Source organism: Phocoena phocoena, chromosome 2, assembly GCF_963924675.1.
Source record: "Phocoena phocoena chromosome 2, mPhoPho1.1, whole genome shotgun sequence".
Lineage (NCBI taxonomy): Eukaryota > Metazoa > Chordata > Mammalia > Artiodactyla > Phocoenidae > Phocoena > Phocoena phocoena.
In genome coordinates, this window is record NC_089220.1 from 41,410,168 (window position 1) to 41,431,848 (window position 21,681).

Here is a 21,681-nt window from a genome sequence, read left to right on the forward strand (position 1 = left end):
GCGACCGCCCCGAAGCCCCGCCCCGCCTCGGGCTTCCGGGTCTCGGCTCGAAGGCCCCGCCTTTCAGGTGGCGCTGCGGCCTGGCCCTCTGGCAGGGAGGAGGCGGTTGGACAGGCGGCTGGAAGCGCGAGCGGCCGTGCGGTGGTTGATTCCCCATCTGGACTCAGACGATGGCGAGCCCGCCTGCTGTGCCCCGGCTGCCTCCTCATGACCCGAGGACGCCGGCTCTGTCGGTGGTGGACATGCACACGGGCGGCGAGCCTCTGCGCATCGTGTTGGCTGGGTGTCCGGAGGTGGTCGGCCCCACGCTGCTGGCCAAGCAGCGCTACATGCGCCAGCACCTCGACCACGTGCGGCGACGGCTCATGTTCGAGCCCCGGGGGCACCGGGACATGTACGGGGCTGTGCTGGTGCCGAGCGAGCTGCCTGACGCGCACCTGGGCGTCCTGTTCCTGCACAACGAGGGCTACAGTTCCATGTGCGGCCACGCGGTGCTGGCTCTGGGCCGGTTCGCGCTCGACTTCGGGCTGGTGCCAGCGCCCCCCGCCGGCGCCCGCGAGGCCCTGGTCAACATCCACTGCCCGTGCGGGCTGGTAGCCGCCTTCGTGGAGTGCGAGGGCGGCCGCAGTGGCGGCCCGGTGCGCTTCCACAGCGTCCCGGCCTTCGCGCTGGCCACAGGTAACCGGTGGGACCCTTCTGACCCTGCCGCCCAGGACCCAACTAATTACACTGTCTCTCTAGGCTGGAACCCACGCACCGCAACTAACTTACCCCACAAAGCCTTTACAATCAGTAAAAACGTAATTCTAAATAACTGCAAGTGTGTGTCAGCACCTTGCCCTTGCGAATTTGTGTGGTGCATGCAATTTGATTACCCCGCAGATCTATCCGTCTTTGGTTTGGGGAGAGTCTTGAGGGGTACAGAATTCCGTGCTTCCCATACTCAGCGACTCATTCTCCACTCGTCAGGCATTCCTAGAGATTTCACAGTTGGGTAAGACAAGGTCCACTAGGGTCAAGGAAAGTGCAAAGAACCGGAGCTCCAGGCTGGCTAGAATATGATTGCTAGACACATTATTACACCCTGACAAGTTAGTAAACACGTTACTAAAAGTCATCTGTAAAAATTGCCTTACCCACTTATTGGGGGAAGAATTAAATATTTTCGAGAAGATACAGATGTTGCTGGTCTAATTCTTTAAGAACAGGTACAGACATTGCCTGGGTCCAAATCCTGACACACCCTTAAAGCTATGCAAACTTAGTCAAATTACTAACGCCCTCCGTGTCCATTGTATCTTCATTTGTTATCTCATTGAGGTTTTTTTGAGGATTTAATGAGTATGCAAGGTACTTAGAATTAAAAAAAAAAATCTTCCTAGACAGAAAGACTGCAGAATATATAGGGTTGCTAGTTATAGTTCTCTAGGTGTGCAGAGTCTTTAAAAGGCTTTGGTGGGTTCTCTAGTACAGAGCCTGTATGTCATGTAAAACAGAGTGTCTGTAACTATTCATCCTTACAAAGAGGGAGATTGCTACAAATTCCATCAACAAAGGCTGAATTCTATCAAGATGCTTTAGTAGAAAAAAAAAAAAAAGATGCTTTAGTAGTCTGACTGGAAGTGAGCTGGGAGCTAATTTAGTCAACCCAGCAATAGGGTTATCATTCCTTTTCTTCAAAGTCTTCCAGCTGTGCAAATCATTCTGTTAATTTGATCTTGATCCTCCTCGTGGATTTGGGTTCAAGTTTAGCCTGATTATAAATGTTATGAATGATGCAGTAATAGCCCAGGTGTTTGAGAGTCTTAGAATACCTCAGGCAGCCAAAACACACAAGTTGATAAAGAATGCCACTGGGCAAACTGATGCCAGTTTCCCAGAAAGAATGGTGTCATGTCCGGATTGGGAGGGAACTTGAGGGAGACAGGAATGTATGTTAGGATTGCATCTTTAAAAAGCTCAGCAGTTAACTAGCTTGGCTACCTGATTTCCCCTTAGGCCACCCCAGCAGCAGATTAGAAGCACTCTAGATTTTGTGGAAAATGACAGCTGGCAGCAGGATCACCAACTACGTACATCATAGCTTGGGGTTGGTTAGGGCAGGGGCAGCCAACCCCACAAGCACAGTAGTTCCTGAAAGCATCACTGTGTGACCATACTGTAATCAGTGGGCATTAATGGTCACTTTGAGCCATTAAGAAAATGAAATCCTTAAATTCTCTACTTTGAAAATTGCATAAAAGGCAGATGGATAGTGTCCAAGATCACGGCTCAGCCCCTCCCCATCTCTGTGACCTTGTGGAAGGGATTCCATGCCTCAACGTCATCTATAAAATGAGGATGATAACAGTCCCTACCTCAGGATTGCTGAGTTCATCTCCACTCCACCCAGCTAAAATGAAGACTCTTTAGTTTTATTCACTGTATTTAAGTGCTAGAACAGTACACAGTCAATGAATATTTGTTGTGTAAATAAATGAAATTCAGAGAAGAATATGCTGATTGGCAAATGTAAATATCTGTCCTCTTAAGAGCCCTGTTCCAGTTGGAAGTTAAACTTTTGGCTTTAATATTAACATTTATTGTATTCCTAAACTGTGCCCACTATTCCCCACACATTATCACATGGAATTCTCAAAACAATCCCTTTAGGAAGGAAACAGCAATTCCATTTTACGCATGAGGACTTCAAAGCCACACTTAGCTTTCCCCATTCTGGCAGTCTCACATTTCCGTCTATTTCCTGAGTCTCCTTTCATTAAACCTGCTTTTCATATTGCATCAGCATCAAGATAAAGACATTTTTGATTCACTTTTGCTCTTAAGTTCCACAGGTGTGTTTTACTCCTTTGATTATAAACTTGCTCTGTTTTGACACATCATGTGTTAAAAGGGTCCTGTGGTTCTACTCTAACTGGTAGCCCCCTGGTATCTTTGTATGACTCACTGTGCAAACTCAGGAATACAAGAACTATTTTATTTTTCACAACTTAATTTCTGAATTTGAGACCCCTCTCTGCCCTGTTGGTTGACTTAGCTTCATCCTTCCACAGGCTGGCCCCTTTTTTGATAATCTGCATGAGAGGCACCTACATTTTCCTTCATAGTTTCCACACATTCATGTCCCAGAATTTCCTCTCTCTCTGCCTCTATGATGTTTTCTAGAAAAGATCTTCAGAATAGTTAACAAAATATGTATGTATGATTTAGGAAAAACATGGCATTCATGTTCTAAAACTTATACAAACCTCATTAACTTAAAAATAGAAAGATGTACTGAGCTAAAGGTCTATTATTAATTACGTGATGCATACTCATTTTGAAAATGGATTTTTGCTCCATTCCTTTTTACGATAGGAAGAAGTACCCCCACCCCAACCCCCAGAAATACACATATATTTAAAATGCTGTTAATTTTATTTTATGTTATTGCTGAAATACTAAAACAAACTTATTTTCAAACACATCTTTTTTAGATCTCCTAGTGGATGTTCCCGGTCATGGAAAGGTGGTGGTGGACATTGCATATGGTGGCGCGTTTTATGCGTTTGTTAGTGCTGAAAAGTTAGGACTTGATGTTTGTTCCACAAAGACAAGAGACCTCATGGATGCAGCAAGTGCAGTGACAGAAGCAGTGAAAGCTCAGGTCAGTACAGATGCTGCTATCGTAGCAGATACCCTCCTCTGTGACATGGAGGGAATATAAATGACATGTCTATACAGAAAATTAAATATCTCTGAGTTCAAATTATCAGTAGTACTAAGAATAGGGTACTGGTTATAATCTTAGACTCTAGAGCACGACTACCTGGGAGTTGTAGTTTTGCTACTTGTAGCTTTTATAACCTTGAACAAGTTACATAACTTCCATGTGCCTCAGTTTTCCTAGCTGTAAATGGAAATTATGAAATACTTGCTTCATAGGGAGTTGTAAGAATAAGTCAATGTGTGTAAAGGACTTAGAATAGTGCCTAGTCATAGTAAATGTTCAATAAATGGTAACTATTATGAACTTTAATAATACATAATAATATTATAATTTGTGGTTACTTAAGCATAGAAAATGTATTATATAATATTCCACTAATTTGAAATGCTTTGATATATGTGGTCATTCTGCAAACCTTGAAAATAATGAATGTAAAATATAGCTTATAAAATAGATTTCATTAAATCTGATCAGAGTTTCTCTTATTTCACAGAGAACATTAATTCCTAGTTAGTGAATTTTTCCTACATTGCTAAGAAGTTACTTAAATAACCACTCAAGTAACTCTAGTTTGGCTTGGGAAAACTATTGTTATAAAATCAGTTTAGATAATAAATAATTCTAGAATATTCTTTCCTTTCTAGCACAAGTGTGCCTTTTTACCTAATTGGGACCTATATATAAAACTCAACTTTACCTAATTGGGATCTATATATAAAACTCATATACATATTTAAATGTTTTAGCATATGAGAATTTATCATTCTAAGTAAAAAATAACTTAGGAACGATAGAATCTAATATACTTCTACTAATTATTTATGGGCCTATTTAACATATCTGAGGCTTTATTTTAACATAATAACTTAAATAACAAAATGAATATATACCATATCCCTGTTCTAAATTATCATTTTTCCAGGACTGTCAATACCAACAGGTAGAATTATTTTATCACAGTAACTTCTGAAACTCTGAATTTACATCCATTTTCTGTTCTAGTAAGCAGACAGCTAATAGTTTAACAGTTTGACACAAAATAATTTGACCTTATTTTTAATAAAATCAAGAGAAAAAGGCATTGTTTTCTTAATAAAAGGAGTAATTTTGAAGTTCTCAAAGCTAGAACTTCTCACCAAGGTGGCAAGGGGTGGACTTTGAGGGAGGAAGGATTCTGAAAAAAATATGAGTAGTTCTGTCGGTGGTGAAGCAGGCAGTAGGACTACTTTGTGAGTTGCTGATTATTCATACTGCTAATGCAGATTTAGGCAAAGGCCATTTGCCGGGGGGAGGGAGCTAAAGTAAATATAAAATAAATTCATCTTTGTCCTTTTAGCAAACATTTACCAAGGACTTATTGTATGTCGGACACCATGCTAGATGCTGGAGACCCAGAGGAAGAACAAACCCCACAACTTTCAAGGAGCTCAGTCTAGTGGGGGAAGCATCCCTGTGGGCAGTGTGATGTACTGGTGCTATTGTGGAGGTGGTGCATAGGGGCTTTAAGAGGTCAGAGAACAAAGATCCAATATACAGGCCTCTTTAACTGGGTTATAGATGGACTCTTTGGATTTTAAGAATCCAAATCTCTTCAACTGCTTTAAATGACAGGTAAGTGGTAGTGGAATATACTAACTGTAAGGATACAATGGAACTGAGGTTATAGTAATCTCAGCCAAGCTACCAGGCATTACAGGAATCCAGAAGTTAAACAACCAGACCTCCCAAGTTCAGGAAGCATCGCACATTTGGACCTGACCAAGCTTTACCACTGACGTGACCTAGCTCCCCTGCCAGTGCCTGCTTCTCTCTGTGTGTACCTGCTGCTTTTTATGATACTGACTTCATCCTTTCTAAGTCTTTTTTGACCCATCCAATTGTTTCTCTTACCTAACAGCTTCTGCATCCTTATACTTTTTGCTTGCTTATGGCCTCTGACAGTTCTTGTATCTATCAGTGGTATTAATTTCAGCTCTAGATACTCACTGCTTGATTTTTCTACATTATCCCCTTCAAGTTCCTGAGGGTGAGAGTAGGATTGCCTTAACTCCTCCTGCTTGAGCAGCCATGGCTGGCCTGTGAATTGACCATCCTGGGGTCAATGCTGGGGTCAGCGGTTCAAAGAGTATGTGTTTCGGGAGGTATGTGTATAAAATAGGACTGTTCCTTTAGTAGAGGCTATGTGCAGGCCGACTTCCTTAGAAAGGGCTCAAAGTATAAAAATCATAACTTCCAACGAAACTATCTTTATTCATCTAGAGAAAGACATAATTTCTAGTATTTAGTGCTGTGACCCAAAAAATATTTTTTAAATGATAAAGATGAAAAAATTATGTCTGAGTACCCCATATATGTTATTTAAAAGATAAGTTTGAATGAAAATATTTATTTTATGTGTGGTTGATAATTATTTTATTTACAGTTTAAAATTAATCATCCTGACAGCGAAGACCTTGCCTTTCTATATGGAACTATATTAACAGATGGAAAAGATGCTTATAGTGAGGAACCAACCACCAACATCTGTGTGTTTGCAGATGAACAGGTATTAAAACTGGAATTTTTAGGCACACAGCCAGGTAATATGGAACTAGAACACTGTGAACACTCTCATCTTCATTTATTCTGCAACAGGTTGACAGAAGTCCTACCGGCTCAGGAGTGACAGCCCGAATTGCCCTACAGTATCACAAAGGGCTTCTAGAACTGAACCAGACCAGAGCCTTTAAAAGCAGTGCAACCCGCTCAGTATTCACAGGAAAGGCTGTGAGGGTGAGTAGTACCTTTAGCTTCTCATTTGTAAGTATGTTACTTTTGAGACTGTGGAGACCTAAGGTGGGTGTTAGATAAGTTTCTTCACTTAGCTCTTAGAAGAGAATTTTAAGACAGGCCTGAAAAAACTTCCGTTCAGCTAGGATATTGGTTTTCAAAGTGTGGAAAGGACCTTGGGGTCCTATCCAGGGGTCCACAAAATCAAAGATATATTCATAATAATACTGAGACGTTGCTTCCTTTTCACTTTCATTCTCTCACAAATGTACAGTGGAGTTCTCCAGGAGCTACATGATGGGTGATATCCCAACTGATTGAATGCAGAAACAAATATGAGAATCTAGCTGCCTTTTGTTATGCCAGACATTAAAGAGATTTGCAAAAATGTAAAAAATGCCATTTTTTTTTGTTTTGGCAGATATAGTTATTTTCACAAAAATTTGTTTATGACAAAATGTAATTGGTTTATTATTTTTAAATGCATTAATGAACAAATATCTTTTTTTTGAATTTTAGAATTTTATTTACTGTTTTTATATAGCAGGTTCTTAACAAATATCTTTAATTCCCAATATAGCAAATATTAATTGATATAACTGAAATAAACAAAAACTCTTTGAGGTCCTAAAATCTTTTTAAATTGAAGTATAGTTGATTTACAATATTGTGTTAGTTTCAGGTATACAACATAGTGATTCAGTATTTTTGCAGATTATATTCCATGGTAGGTTATTATGAGATGTTGGGTATAATTCCCTGTGCTATACAGTATATCCTTGTTGCTTATCTGTTTTATGGATAGTAGTTTGTATCTGTTAATCCCATACCCCTAATTTGTCCTTACACTCTTTCCTTTCCCCTTTGGTAAGCACAAGTTTGTTTTCTATATCTGTGAGTACATTTCTGTTTCGCATATACATTTATTTGTATTATTTTTTAGATTCTACAAATAAGTGATATCATATAGTATTTGTGTTTCTCTGACTTTCACTAAGCACAATATTCTCTCCATCCATGTTAATAAGAATAATGGCATCCATAATAATGGCATTATTTCACTGTTTTTTATGGCTGAGTAATATTCCATTGTGTGTGTGTGTGTGATGGACACTTGGGTTGCTTTCCCATCTTGGCTCTTGTAAATAGTGCTGCTATGAACATTGGGGTGCGTGCATGTTTTTGCATTAGTGTTTTCATTTTTTCAGATATATGCCCAGGAGTAGAATTGCTGGATCATATGGTAGTTCTATTTTTAATTTTTTGAGGAACCTCCATATTGTCTTCCATAGTGGCTGCACAAACTTACATCCCTACCAACAGTATAGGAGGGTCCCCTTTTCTCCACATCCTCACCAACATTTGTTAATTCGTAGACTTTTTGATGACAGCCATGTTGATTGGTGTGAGGTGGTACCTCATTGTGGTTTTGATTTGCATTTCTCTAACAATTTCATGTGCCTGTTAGCCATTTGTATGTCTTCTTTGGAAAAATGTCTATTCAAGTCTTCTGCCTATTTTTTTAAAAATATTTTTTGATGTGGATTATTTTTTAAGTCTTTATTGAGTTTGTTACAATATTGCTTCTGTTTTATGTTTTGGTTTATTGGCCCTGAGGCATGTGGGATCTTAGCTCCCCAACCAGGGGTCAAACCCACACCCCCTGTATTGGAAGGCAAAGTCTTAACCACTGGATGACCAGGGAAGTTGCTTCTGCCCATTTTTTGATTGGATTGTTTGGGTTTTTTGATATTGAATTGTATGAGCTATTTGTACATTTTGGAAATTAAGCCCTTGTTGGTCACATCATTTGCAAGTATTTTCTCCCATTCCATAGGTTGTCTATTTGTTTTATTGATGGTTTCCTTTGCTGTGCAAAAGCCTTTAAGTTTAATTAGGCCCCATTTGTTTATTTTTGCTTTTATTTCTTTTGCCTTAGGAGACAGATCCAAGAAAATATTGCTACTACTTATGTCAAAGAGTGCCTATGTTCTCTTCTTCCAGATTTCCCAGCGCTACTTATTGAAGAGACTGTCTTTTCTCCATTGTATATTCTTGCCTCCTTTGTCGTGTGTTGACTATAGGTGTGTGGCTTTGTTTCTGGGCTCTCTATTATGTTCCATTGATTTGTCTGTTTTTGTGCCAATACCATGCTGTTTTGATTACTATAGCTTTGTAGTATAGTCCAAAGTCTGGGAGGGTTATACCTCCAGCTTCATTCTTTTTTCTCAGGATTGGGGGCTTTTATGGTTCCATATATATTTTAGGATTCTTTGTTCTGGTTCCGTGAAAAATGGCCTGGGTATTTTGATAGAGGTTGCATTAAATCTGTAGATTGCTTTGGGTAGTATGGCCATTTTAATAATATTATTTCTTCCAATCCAAGAGCATGGAATATCTTTTCATTTGTTTAAATCATCTTCAGTTTCCTTCATCAGTGTTTTATAGTTTTCAGCATATAGGTCTTTCACCTCCTTGGTTAAGTTTATTCCTAGGTATTATTTTTTTGACCTGATTTTAAATGGGATTGTTTTTTACTTTCTGATATTTCATTATTGGTGTATAGAAACGTGACCGATTTTTGTATATTAATCTTGTATCCTGCAACCTTGGTGAATTTATTTATTAGTTCTAATAGTTTTAGAGTGGAGACTTTAGGGTTCACTATATAGAGTATCATGCCATCTGCAAATAGTGACAGTTTTACCTCTTCTTTTCCAATATGGATAACTTTATTTCTTTTTCTTGTCTGATTGCTATGGCTAGGATTTCCAATACTAGGTTAAATAGAAGTGGTGAAAGTGGGCATCCTTGTCTAGTTCCTAAATTTAGTGGGAAGGCTTTCAGCTTTTCACCATTGAGTATTATACTAGCTGTGGGTTTGTCATAAATGGCCCTTATTATGTTGAGATATGTTCTTGCTATACCCACTTTGATGAGAGTTTTTAATCATGAATGGATGTTGAATTTTGTTGAATGCTTTTTCTGCATCTGTTGAGATGATTATGTGGTTTTTGTCTTTCCTTTTGTTAATGTAGTATATATCACATTGATCGATTTGTATATGTTGAACCATCCTTGTGACCCTGGTATAAATCCAGCTTGATCATGGTGTATGATCCTTTTTATGCATTCTTGGATTTGGTTTGCTAATATTTTGTGGAGGATTTTTGCATCTATATTCATCAAAGATATTGGCCTGTAAATTTCTTTTTTAAGTGTCTTTGTCTGGTTTTGGTATCAGGGTAATGGTGGGTGAGGTCCTCAAATCTTAGGGTATAAAGGGATCCTGAGACCAAAATGTTTGAGAACCATTAAATTAGGGTTTGGATTTTTTTTGTTTTTATTCTATAGGAATGTTCCATTTTATATAATAAGATGTGAAAGTCCTGAAAGGTTGTGGAAAGTATTTTTGTAATGGAATCAAATTGTAAATGAGCTAACAGCTAATTAATGAATTTACTCATAGTAGTAAGTAAAATCTACTGTAGTATGATTAAATTGCATCTAATAAATGAATCTACTCACAAAGAGTCCTTTAATATAGCAGATAACTTATCCTAATAAAGAGTTTTATATCCTAATGTAGCTGTTTTTAAAGTTTGTTCTTTTCTGTATATGGAATTTGCTTTAACTTAGGGATTCATATATAATACGCTGATCTTATGGGATACGAAACCATTTATGTTATATGCAAAAACTTGGAATACGTTATCTTCAAGTCTGAGACTCAAGACAAAATAATAATCGACATTTATTGGGTGCTTGACTATGTGTCAATTTCCAAGCTAAGCACTTCACATATACCATCTCTTTTAATTGTCCCAAGAGTCCTCTGAGGTCAGTAATGTTATCATCCTTTTTTCACAAGTGATAAAGTGGAGAATTAGAGTTTAGATAATTTGCCAGAGGTCAAACAGACAGGTAACAGAGCCAGGCTATGCATGTGGGTCCCTCTGAGCAGAGCCTGTACTGTTAACCACCATATTTTCTTGCTCTTAGGCAAACATTTGATGCAGATGGGCAGTTTCACCCACATGAGAGTGAACTCAACTCTCAACCACGCACTAATGATGTCTCCCAAAGCTTCATCCCTACCATGCTTACCTGTGCCTCTCTCCTGAGTCTGACACTGTCCACTAAACTCATCTCAAGATGATTGTCCCAGAGATATCTCAAACTCAACTTGTTTACAAGTTCTTCCTTCCTAAATGTGTTCTTCCTGTCTCATTCCCCATCTCAGCTAATGGTGGCGCCAGCTTCACTTCCAAGCTAGAAACTATGGTCATATTTAACTCATCTCTATTCCTCACCTCCTACGTACATCAGTCCCCAGGTCTATCAATTCCGCCTCCAAAGTATCTCTATATTTTGTTCTCCATTCTCTAAAAACTGCCCTCCTGTCTCTAGATTTAATTGATGAATTAAGGTTCCTCTTAACAGATTGCTGGGTTTCTAGTCTCTCTCCTCTCCAATTTGTTCCCTACTTTACAGCTAAACTAAATCAAAAACACAAATCCAGTCACTTACCTTAAAAACCTCCCATTGCCTATATGATTAACTCTTGGGTTCTCTTTAAAATGATAAAAATTGAGAATACAACTTTTAGGCTAGATAAACTATGAGGGCAGTATCTTGATATTCTCCTTTCACCTTCTTTTTTCAGGAAGTAAAATATGGTGATTTTAAAGCTGTTATAGTGGAAGTATCTGGACAAGCCCATTACACAGGTACAGCAAGCTTTATAGTAGAAGATGATGACCCACTGAGGGATGGATTTCTTCTCAAATGACTTATATGACTTTTAAGGGCTTTCTTTAAATTGTTATCATAAGTAAATTTTCTCTGAATTACGAGGAAAACTGTATCCAAATGGTACATGTAAGCCAACTAACATTCTTCTTAAAATAATACACTGTGGTTAAATATAAGGTCATTATTCCTCATATTTATACATGTGTATTGGTATATTGCTTATAGAATACAAAATGCAGAATACTTTTCTAATTAACATATCAGGTAAAATTAAAACCTTAGTTCTTGCTACTTTTAAATATTCCTCTGTGGTAATTACTATAATGTTCTGTTTTAAATGCTCTTTGAATAATAGCTTCAATTGTAGCCCTCACAGCAATGAGTCTTACAAGTTCATTATTTTAGTCTTCCAGTTTTTGAGTAAAATAATGCCCTCTCTCTAAGCAGCACGCAAGGGAGACAGCTTATTATAAAGTCCTCAACACTTAGCAGTCATAAACTGGGAAGGAATGGGGTGGTCACCTTCTTTAGGTGAGAGTTGTAGCTGCTGCAGGGATGTCCTCTGTGCTGCAGAGCCCAGCTCCTATACCTGTAAACTCGTGAGAGAAGATCAAGAATCAGGCTTTTGATATATCATCTTTAAGGCTCTTTTGATATATCTTTAAGGCTCTTTTGATATATCTTTAAGGCTCTTATACTGCATTACTGAAGTATAGGTACACAGTAGGAGTCAATCAATAAATCTCTACAGTGGGGCAAGTCACATACTCTACCAGCTACATGCCAGGTAATTTAAAACATGAAGGACATGTTAACTATTGGCATTCTTGCTAGTTAATTGTGAACCTGTTAAAAAATAAAATTTGATCATTATCAGTCATTATAAAATGAAGTATTAAAAATTATTCACCATGTGATTTTCTCAATATTCAGTAGACATTTTTCCTGGTGGGTGGGGGGTATTTTCTCAGTTTATTTTAGATTCATTGTTTTGACCTTAATTTGTGTTCTGAACTCTGTCAGTCTTGAATCAGTAGACTCTTTTTTGAGGTAAGTAATAGTATTTCTTTTTTAGAGCATACAGTGAAGTAATTCATTCATTTCAACTGGCTGTATCATCCAGCAAGTCTGTGTAGACCCAGTTATTAGGTCTCTGATTGAATTACCTGACCAAAAGGAAGGCTATAAAGTTAATGTTCTTGATTTCCTTATTGAATACACAAAAACTAATGTTTTCCATTCATTATCTCTTAAAATCTGTGGTAAAAAATTCACTTACCTCCAAAAAATAACACTAAATATGACCAAGAAATTTTCTACAGATCAGGGAGATTTGCTGTACTTTATTTTAATAGAAATAGAACCACTATTTGCTCTCTAAATTTCACAAGTCACATTAATTTGAAGACACATAGATTGTTTAGAAGTTCATAGAATTTTGTAATGTGCACACACATCTCCCCTGATCTAACGAGGTACACTGTGAAATTTGATTATTATTCTATGGCTACCGAGGGTGGGGAGTATTTTATCACTGACATTCTTTAGAATTGTTAGCACGTGGTGATAACAAAAATGTGGACTGACATTTAGTCAGTTTTATTATTGTTTCAAAATTCTCTACAGACAGTGCACCCCCTGATCAACTGCACCCAGGCCGGCACTCCCTCTGCCCACCCATGGTATGCCACTGCTTTTGTCTCATTCATGAATATGAGAGGAATGCAAGCCAGAAGTGTCAACTAACTCCCTCAGGTCGCATTTAAGGCTGTCAGTCTAGGGCTTCTGACCCCAAGTCCGGTATTTTCCTGCTACACTTCCTCTGCCTCTAAGACAGGACAGCCAGAACTTGTTCTATGATAATACTTTAACAAAAATATTATGTTTGTTGAACATTGAAAAATAGATACTGCCTAAATCTTCCCAAATTCTAATCCAAACCAGAGCCAAACCCTTGCAATAATATTCATTCCTTCTGTATTTCACCGTGTCTCCTGTGGAGTCAAAACCACTAGGGAAATCAGCTGCTGTTCCTCTCACCTCCAAGTGTCTAATCAGTCACTAAGTCCTATTGATTCTACCTTCTGAATACTGCTCACATCTATCCCTTCCCATCCTTGCTAAGGATCTTGTCTCATCACTAACCTCTTTCAAGCAACCTCCTTCCCCTCATTGGTTCCTTCCTCTAAGGTCTTACCGAGTATCATCATAAGCAAAATGAAACAAACACCCCTTGTCCACCTTCCCTCTTCAGCCTGCTGTCTGTCACCCCTGTTTCCTTCCCTTTGCAGTCAAGCTCCTAGATTCCTTACTGTCTTCTCATTGGGTACATTTTCTCATCTTCCATTTGCTACTCAACTATTGCAATCTGGTTTCGACCTCATTACTCATTGGAAACTATGCTTGATCTAACGGCCAGATTTAATGGTCACCCAAGGGTTTATGCAATCCATGGTGGATGCTGCTCCTTGCTTCTTGCAGGCAAGTGTGGTACATTTTAGAGCACCAACCTCTACTCCCTTGGTGCAGAGCTCAGACACAGAGCCATCTGCTGAGGTTCTCAAGACCATAGGTTAGTACTCAGGCCCCATTAGTACCCATCGGGTGCTGCAGTTGTGTGGGCCCAGGTCCATCTCCTCTTCACCATGCACTTGCAAATCTTTGCTCCAGGTCCTCTAGACTCTGTAAGAGTTGGGGCACCCTCCTCTTCGTCCCTCAAATTCCACAATTTCCATACCATCCCTCCTTAGGACAGTGCCTCTCGTACTTCAGTGTAGGTGTGAATTACCCAGGGATCTTAGAATGCAGACTCTCATTTCCTAGGCATGGGGTGGGGCATTTCTAACAAGTTCCCAGCTGATGCTGGTACTGCTGGTAGGAGGACTGCAGTTTTAACCAATCGATTTTAATTCCCTGTTTGGGCCCAGGCTTTACAGGTGAGTCTCCCCTACCTGGAAACTTCTCCTCTTAGCTCTGAGCTACATAAGAAGCCTGCTACCTCCCTACCTGGAGGTAAAGAATAGAGCTGACCTCATCATCACCGCAACTTTTCTGAGAAGAGGCTGGAAACTTACATTCTCCTCTTTTCTGAAAAGCAAAAGTAAGACAAAGCACCCCGAAACACAGGACAGCTGATTTCTCAGTTGGCCAAATATGCCTCATCAAATACATCACTCACGTGCTTAGCTTCTCTCCCTTTACCTGCTTCTTAATTTTTGCTACTCCCTAGCATTCCACCTATGGTCCCTTTCTCTCTTCACTCAGTACTCTGTTCCTAAGTCATATTCATGCCCACGTTTTTCTCTCTTGCAGAGAGGCTGACATCTCCCAAGTCTCTAAATCCTAAGCTCCAGAGCCATACTGCAGATTCACTACTTGGTGGACAAAGCAGACTCATCTGCCCCTAGAATGTGCCCCTTCTCCCATATTCCCTAATTTGACCAATGGTACCACCATCCATCGAGCCAGGAACTTGGGATCTATCCTTGGCTCCTTTTTCATGCTCTTTTGTCCTGTCTGTTGATGCTCTGAGGTGGATGTCTGTGGATTTGGCCGGCATCATTCCTTTCCCCTTCTTTTATCAACAACACTCTCCTTTTCCTTTGGGAAACCATCCATCCCCTGCACATAGCCTTGATGGGGCTGCCAGACAAGGGGTACTCCAATCAGACTGTCTCCTCTAAGACCTGGGATCTTGAGAGAAATGACATAAGGTCTGAAAAATGGTTGAAGCAGACTTATTCCTATAGAGCCCTAAAGAGATCACCCTCAGTTCCTTTCTGCTGTCTCTACCTGTAGAGCTGCCCTGACTTGTCTTGTTCTTGGGGTTGGCTGTTAGACTATCCTTTTGAACTCCCCCTATCCTTCCAGTAAATTTTGCTTTTGCTTAAATGAGACAGTGCCCTCAATGTATTGTTTAGATCCAAAGACTCTAATCCATATACTGCCTCCTTCTTCACTGTAAATGCCTTAGTTCAGACTCTTTCATTTCTCCCCTGGGCTATTATAATGCCTTTTCTTTTTTCTTTTCCAAATCTATTTATTCATTTATTTTTATTCATCTATTTTTGGCTGTGTTGGGTCTTCACCACTGCAAGCGGGCTTTCTCTAGCTGCGAGGAGTGGGGGCCACTCTTCGTTGTGGTGCGCAGGCTTCTCATTGCGCTGGCTTCTCGTTGCAGAGCACAGGCGCTAGGTGTGCAGGCCTCAGCAGTTGTGGCACGCGGGCTCAGCAGCTGTGGCTCGTGGGCTCCAGAGCACAGGCTCAGTAGTTGTGGTGCACGGGCTTAGTTGCTCCACAGCATGTGGGATCCTCCCGGACCAGGGCTCGAACCCGTGTCCCCTGCAATGGCAGGCGGACTCCCAACCACTGTGCCGCCAGGGAAGTCCCACAATGCCTTTTCTTAACTGGTCTCCCAGTTGCCAGATTCTCTTCCTACAGTCCTTATATTTTTAAACAACATTTATGACATTGTAATATATTTGTGTTTGCCTAAAACTGTAAGGTCTTTGGGCTAGGATCCTTATTTGTTGTTTCTGAAAACCTAAATAAACTAATCTGTTATATATTTTTGGCTTAGTTCAGTGGTTTTCAGCTGAGGTTGCCCCCCCGCCCCGTCCCCCTGAACATTTGGCAATGTCTGAAGACATTTTTAGTTGTCACTACTGCCATCTCGTGGGTAGAGGCTAGGGTTACTGTTAAATCTCCTACAGTGCCTAGGATAGCCTCCACAACAGAGAATTACCTGGCTCAAAATGTCAATAATGCTGAGACCGAGAAACCCAGTCTTATTTACCACCTTAAATGAACTTTACTTATACTGTAAGTTTCCAGTAGGATATTTTTCCTCACTAAAATAAGTGCCCAAAACACTAATGTTGATTCTAAGACCTGAAAATATACTAGTCATTCTTGAGATCAGTGTTTCTCAAACGAGCATCAGAATCACTTGCAGGGCTCGTGGCTGGGCTCCATCCCCAGAGTTTCAGATTCAGTAGATTTGGGGTGTGGCCTGAGAATCTGCATTTCTAACAAGTTCCCAGGTCATGCTGATGCTGCTGGTCCAGGGTCCACACTTTGCAGACCACTGCTTTAGAGAACCCAAGGGTTTATCACACTTTCCCTCATTAGAGGCCATGCCCAGAAACTTGAGATGCAGCTTCCCTGGGCAGGCAGGCCCTTCCTGTTCCTGTATCTTCCCACCAGATACCTGGAGCTGCATCTGTGGCGACTGCTTGGCTGGCAGCACCTTAAACTCAAAACATACCACATTCCAGAGAACTGATCAAGGCTGCCAGCAGGGCAAGGAACCAGTGACTCTCCCCTCTTCCCTGACACGTGTGAGAGAGTAATGGTCCTGGGGTCCAGATCCTTGAAAACAAGGTGACATCCTGCCTCCAGGATCCATATCCTAGCTCCTCAAAGCACCTGTATCAGAATCACCTTTGGGGTTTAGATTCATGGGCCCATCAGTACTCCTGGGAGTCAGCCAGCCATTGTGCATTTTAATAAGCTTACTACATCAGTGGTTCTCAAAGTGTGGTCCTTGGACCAGCAATATCATCACCACCCAGCAACTTGTTAGAAATGCAAATTCTCGGACAAAACCCCAGATCTACTGAATCTGGACATCTGGGGTTGGGCCCAGTGAACTGTGTTTTAACAAGCCCTAGATGATTCTGTTGCATGCTCAAGTTTGAGAACACCTGGTTTAAGTTTTTCTGCTCCCTCAAGTTTAAGATCTCCGAATTTAGATTGTTTTCCACTTCAGGTTCTAGATTCCTTTCCTACCTGTAGATGCCAGAAACACTCACAGGAAGCAAAGCAACCCCCCTCGCCCCCCGCCTCTCTGTAGGACATGTGTATCCAAGAGAGCTTGAGAGTGAACCCTTGTTGAATTTGGCCATCTGTGTGAGGACCAGTCCCGCTTTATCTGATCTGGCTGGGCAGTGGTCCCTGAGGGGGTCGACCTGGCACTCTCTGAAGCCCACCTCCCTGGCCGCATAACCTCGGGTAGAGGTGACATCCTGGACCGGCTTTTCTGAGGGTACTCGGCCGGCGTCCCGCCCCGCGCTCTCGCCTAAACACGCGGTTCCCTTGGCAACGCCTGGAACGCACGTAAAAAGCTCCGCGGGTCGCGGGCTACGGTCAACCCTCCGGCCGAGCGCAACTCCAGGCAGAGGCCCCTAACCCCCGGCCCCGAGCCACCTCGGGCTTACGGGCGCCTCCCCCGGTGCGGGATGAGCAGACCTGCGGCCGCCGCGGGCCCCGTGGAGAAGCAGCCGCTGCCGCCGGTGCGCCCAACAGTGAGCACAAACTTGTAGGGCAGCCCACACCCCGGCGCCCCATGCACGGCCGGCACGCCTGGCCGGACTTCCTCTGCGGCGACGGCGGCGGCCGTGCTCTCCATCAGCACCGCGTCGGCCGCGGCGCTAGGGAACCAGAGCGGCGGGAACGTGGGCGACAGCACTGGCGCCTCGGCTGGCGGCGGCTTCGGCGGGCACGGCGCGGCGGGGAGGCCACCGCTGGGCCCTGCGGCGGCGCCGCTGCTATCTCAGGGGGCGGCGGGGACGGCCCAGGCGCTCGTCCTCCTCCTCATCTTCCTGCTGTCTAGCCTGGGCAACTGCGCGGTGATAGGGGTGATCGTGAAGCACCGGTAGCTCCTCACCCTCACGGACGCGTTCATCCTGTCCCTGTCTCTGTCGGATCTGCTCACGGCGCTGCTCTGCCTGCCAGCCGCCTTCCTGGACCTCTTCACGCCGCCCGAGGGCCCGGCGCCTGCCGCCGCCGCCGCGGGGCCCTGGCGCCGCCAGCCATTTCTTAGCTCGTGCTTCGGCATCGTGTCCACGCTCAGCGTAGCCCTCATCTCGCTGGACCGCTACTGCGCCATCGTGCGGCCGACGCGGGAGAAGATCGGGCGCCGCCGCGCGCTGCAGCTGCTGGCCGGCCCCTGGCTGGCGGCGCTGTGCTTCTCCTTGCCCTGGAAGCTGCTCCGTGCTACCTGGGAGTCCCCGGCGGCGCAGAGCTTCCACGGCTGTATGTACCGGACGTCCCCGGACCCCGCGCAACTGGGCGAGGCCTACAGTGTTGGGTTGGTGGTGGCTTGCCACCTGCTGCCCTTCCTGCTCATGTGCTTCTACCACTACCACGTCTGCAGGACCGTGCGCCTGTCGGACTTGCGCGTGCGGCCCCTGACCACCTACGCGCGCGTGCTGCGCTTCTTCAGCGACGTGCGCACGGCCACCACAGTGCTCTTCATGATTGTCTTCGTCATTTGCTGCTGGGGGCCCTACTGCTTCCTGGTGCTGCTGACCGCAGCCCGGCAGGCCCAAGCCACGCAGGCTCCCTCCCTCCTTAACGTGGTGGCCATATGGCTGACCTGGGCCAATGGGGCCATCAACCCTGTCATCTATGCCATTCGCAACCCAAACATTTCGATGCTCCTAGGGCGCAACCGGGAAGAGGGCTACCGGACTAGGAACATGGACGTTTTCCTGCCCAACCAGGGCCTGGCTCTGCCGGCTAGAAGCCGCAATCCCCTTCGAAACCGCTATAGCAACCACCTGGGGGCCTGTAGCAGGATGTCCTCTTCCAGCCCGACCAGCGTGGTGGGAGGGGACGTGGCCATGTGGGCTCGCAAAAATCCAGTTGTGCTTTTCTGCCCGGAGGGGCCACCAGATCCTGCGACAGCAGCAGCTAAACAGCCTAAATCCGAAGCCAGGGATAGCAGCCTCCAAGAAGGGTTGGAATGCACAGCTTGTGAAGGCAAATTTTCACCCGCTTCGATGAACAATACAGGATCCCGGAGAGAATCGTGTGTTTCATAAAGCCAAACATTTACAAAAGAGACAGAGGGGGAGGCTTACCACTTCCCCCAAACAACATACAAAACAGTGTCCTTTCCTTCAGAAGCGCTGAAAGGAATGTAAAGTGCAAAACTTAAAACGATGTTTAACCACACAACCAAGCATTGTGAACTGTAAGTGCCAAAAATGACAAAAATAAAATTCACAATTACTGAAAAGCTCATATTACAGGAATCACACTGGGAAACAAACAAAAAAATTCATTGAACGCAACTGGTTCATATACATAGACTTTCAGGAAAGAATGAAGACCTTAAGAATTGTTCGAAGGCCCCTCTAAATCACCAGCATTCAGCAGAACTTCAGATTTCTAGAACTTGCACCTCTGACACATGTCTTGGGTGCTTAGGTTAGGAGTCGAAAATTTTTATCCTTACACACTTTGGTGCATTCCCTCCCCACCCCCACCCCCATAATCTTTGTGAGAAATTTTAAATTCATATCCCGTTTAAAACTATTTTAGGATTTTGAAAAATGGTTTATTACTAAAAGTGGTTTATTACTATAAAATCCAACCATTTGAGGGGCAAAGAGAAGTATGAACGTAAAGAAATGTGGCTATTTTTTAAAGTATTTCAAGATTATACTTAGAAATTAATGTCCCCCATCTAATCCCCAAAATTATCTGCCTTGGAAGCTTTGAGACTTAAACCTTACTCTAACCTGCTACTTTTGTTTCTAATGATTTAGGGGTGCCACTCTCAGAAAGCTTTCACATTCTTAAAAAATAATTTTCATAGTAGAAAATCTTTGCATTTGAGGTAAATTGATTTTTGGATGAAGCCAAAAATGTAATTTGAAGTCAAGTTGATTGAATTTTGTGAGTAGTGCATATATACATATATGAGAGCTCTATAAAAGTAATAAGCTTGGCTATCCTAGGTAGCTTGCATCTAACCGAAGATGATTCCAAAGAGAAATTCAAAAAATATTTTGAGAAGTGGATGCATTCTTGGAATAAGCATAAAGCTCTCCAGGAAAATCATGTTCCTCTACATTTGGAAGTTTGGGTACATTTGTTTAAAAAAAATAGTTGCTTGGGCTTCCCTGGTGGCGCAGTGGTTGAGAGTCCACCTGCCGATGCAGGGGACACGGGTTCGTGCCCCGGTCCGGGAAGATCCCACATGTCGCCGAGCGGCTGGGCCCGTGAGCCATGGCCGCTGAGCCTGCGCGTCCGGAGCCTGTGCTCCGCAACGGGAGAAGCCACAACAGTGAGAGGCCCACATACCGAAATAAATAAATAAATAAATAAAAAATAAAAAAATTGTTGCTTAATAGACATGACATATAAAATAATGTGGTCTTTATTTGAAAGGAGAATGGCTATGGGATTATTATATGTAATAGAGTGCTCATAACTTAGGGGTAAAGTCAGAGAGGTACTTTAATCGAGCCAGAAATATCTTCAGAAAGGTGCAAAACAAAGATGCTGTTTAAAAATATTTGAAAGCACAATTCGGGATTTGTGTGGGTGAAATTTCTCACATTAAATGCCACTGTACATAGAATCATTTACTCAGAATTTTACAAGATGTTTTTGTGTTTTCTTCCTCTTTCCTTTCTTCCATCTTGCCCCTCTTTTCTTCAGTATTTCACAGCCTTAATTGAATAAGTACTTTAAACTAGATATGAAACCTCTGCTCTCATATAAAGATTTTAATGTGAAATGGCCACCTTTTTTTCTTGTAAAGTATTTAAAGATCTTCATTAGTATTTAATTTTTTGTGTGTGACAGAAGGGTGTATGTCATTATTTTGTAATCAAAGATGGAAATATATGATTTTTTTTTATACAGCAAGTTCTTATTAGTCATCCATTTTACCCACAGCCGTGTATACATGTCAATCCCAATCTCCCAATTCGTCCCACTCCCACCCCCACCCCCTGCCACTTTCCCCCCTTGGTGTCCATACATTTGTTCTCTACATCTGTGTCTCAATTTCTGCCCTGCAAACTGGTTCATCTCTACCATTTTTCTAGGTTCCATATATATGCGTTAATATACGATATTTGTTTTTCTCTTTCTGACTTATTTCACTCTGTATGACAGTCTCTAGATCCATCCACGTCTCTACAAATGACCAAATTTCGTCCCTTTTATGGCTGAGTAATATTGCATTGTATATATGTACCACATCTTCTTTATCCATTCATCTGTCGATGGGCATATAGGTTGCTACCATGTCCTGGCTATTGTAAATAGAGCTGCAATGAACATGTTGGTACATGACTCTTCTTGAATTATGGGTTTCTCAGTCTATATGCCCAGTAGTGGGATTGCTGGATCACGTGGTAGTTCTATTTGTAGTTTTTTAAGGAACCTCCATACTGTTCTCCATAGTGGCTGTATCAATTTTCATCCCCACCAACAGTGCAAGAGGGTTCCCTTTTCTCCACACCCTCTCCAGCATTTGTTGTTTGTAGATTTTCTGATGATGCCCATTCTAACTGGTGTGAGGTGATACCTCATTGTAGTTTTGATTTGCATTTCTCTAATAATTAGTGATGTTGAGCAGCTTTTCATGTGCTTCTTGGCCATCTGTATATATATGATTCTTGTCAGAGCTAAAGATGTTTTAATTT

The 21,681-nt window shown here is 42.3% G+C and overlaps 2 protein-coding genes across 2 annotated transcripts; both read left to right on the forward strand.

Annotated features, from left to right (window-relative positions):
• The first annotated feature begins 84 nt into the window (after window positions 1-84).
• On the forward strand, window positions 85-11,604 carry L3HYPDH (trans-L-3-hydroxyproline dehydratase). Its single transcript, XM_065872329.1, has 5 exons — window positions 85-678; window positions 3,477-3,646; window positions 6,132-6,254; window positions 6,344-6,481; window positions 11,145-11,604. Exons 1-5 carry the CDS (start codon window positions 171-173, stop codon window positions 11,268-11,270), a joined length of 1,065 nt encoding a protein of 354 aa, XP_065728401.1. The 5' UTR covers window positions 85-170; the 3' UTR covers window positions 11,271-11,604.
• Window positions 11,605-17,472: 5,868 nt separating this feature from the next.
• GPR135 (G protein-coupled receptor 135) lies at window positions 17,473-19,059 on the forward strand. Its single transcript, XM_065871671.1, is given in 1 exon segment — window positions 17,473-19,059. A coding segment is annotated over 1 exon segment (1,587 nt).
• Window positions 19,060-21,681: the final 2,622 nt, after the last annotated feature.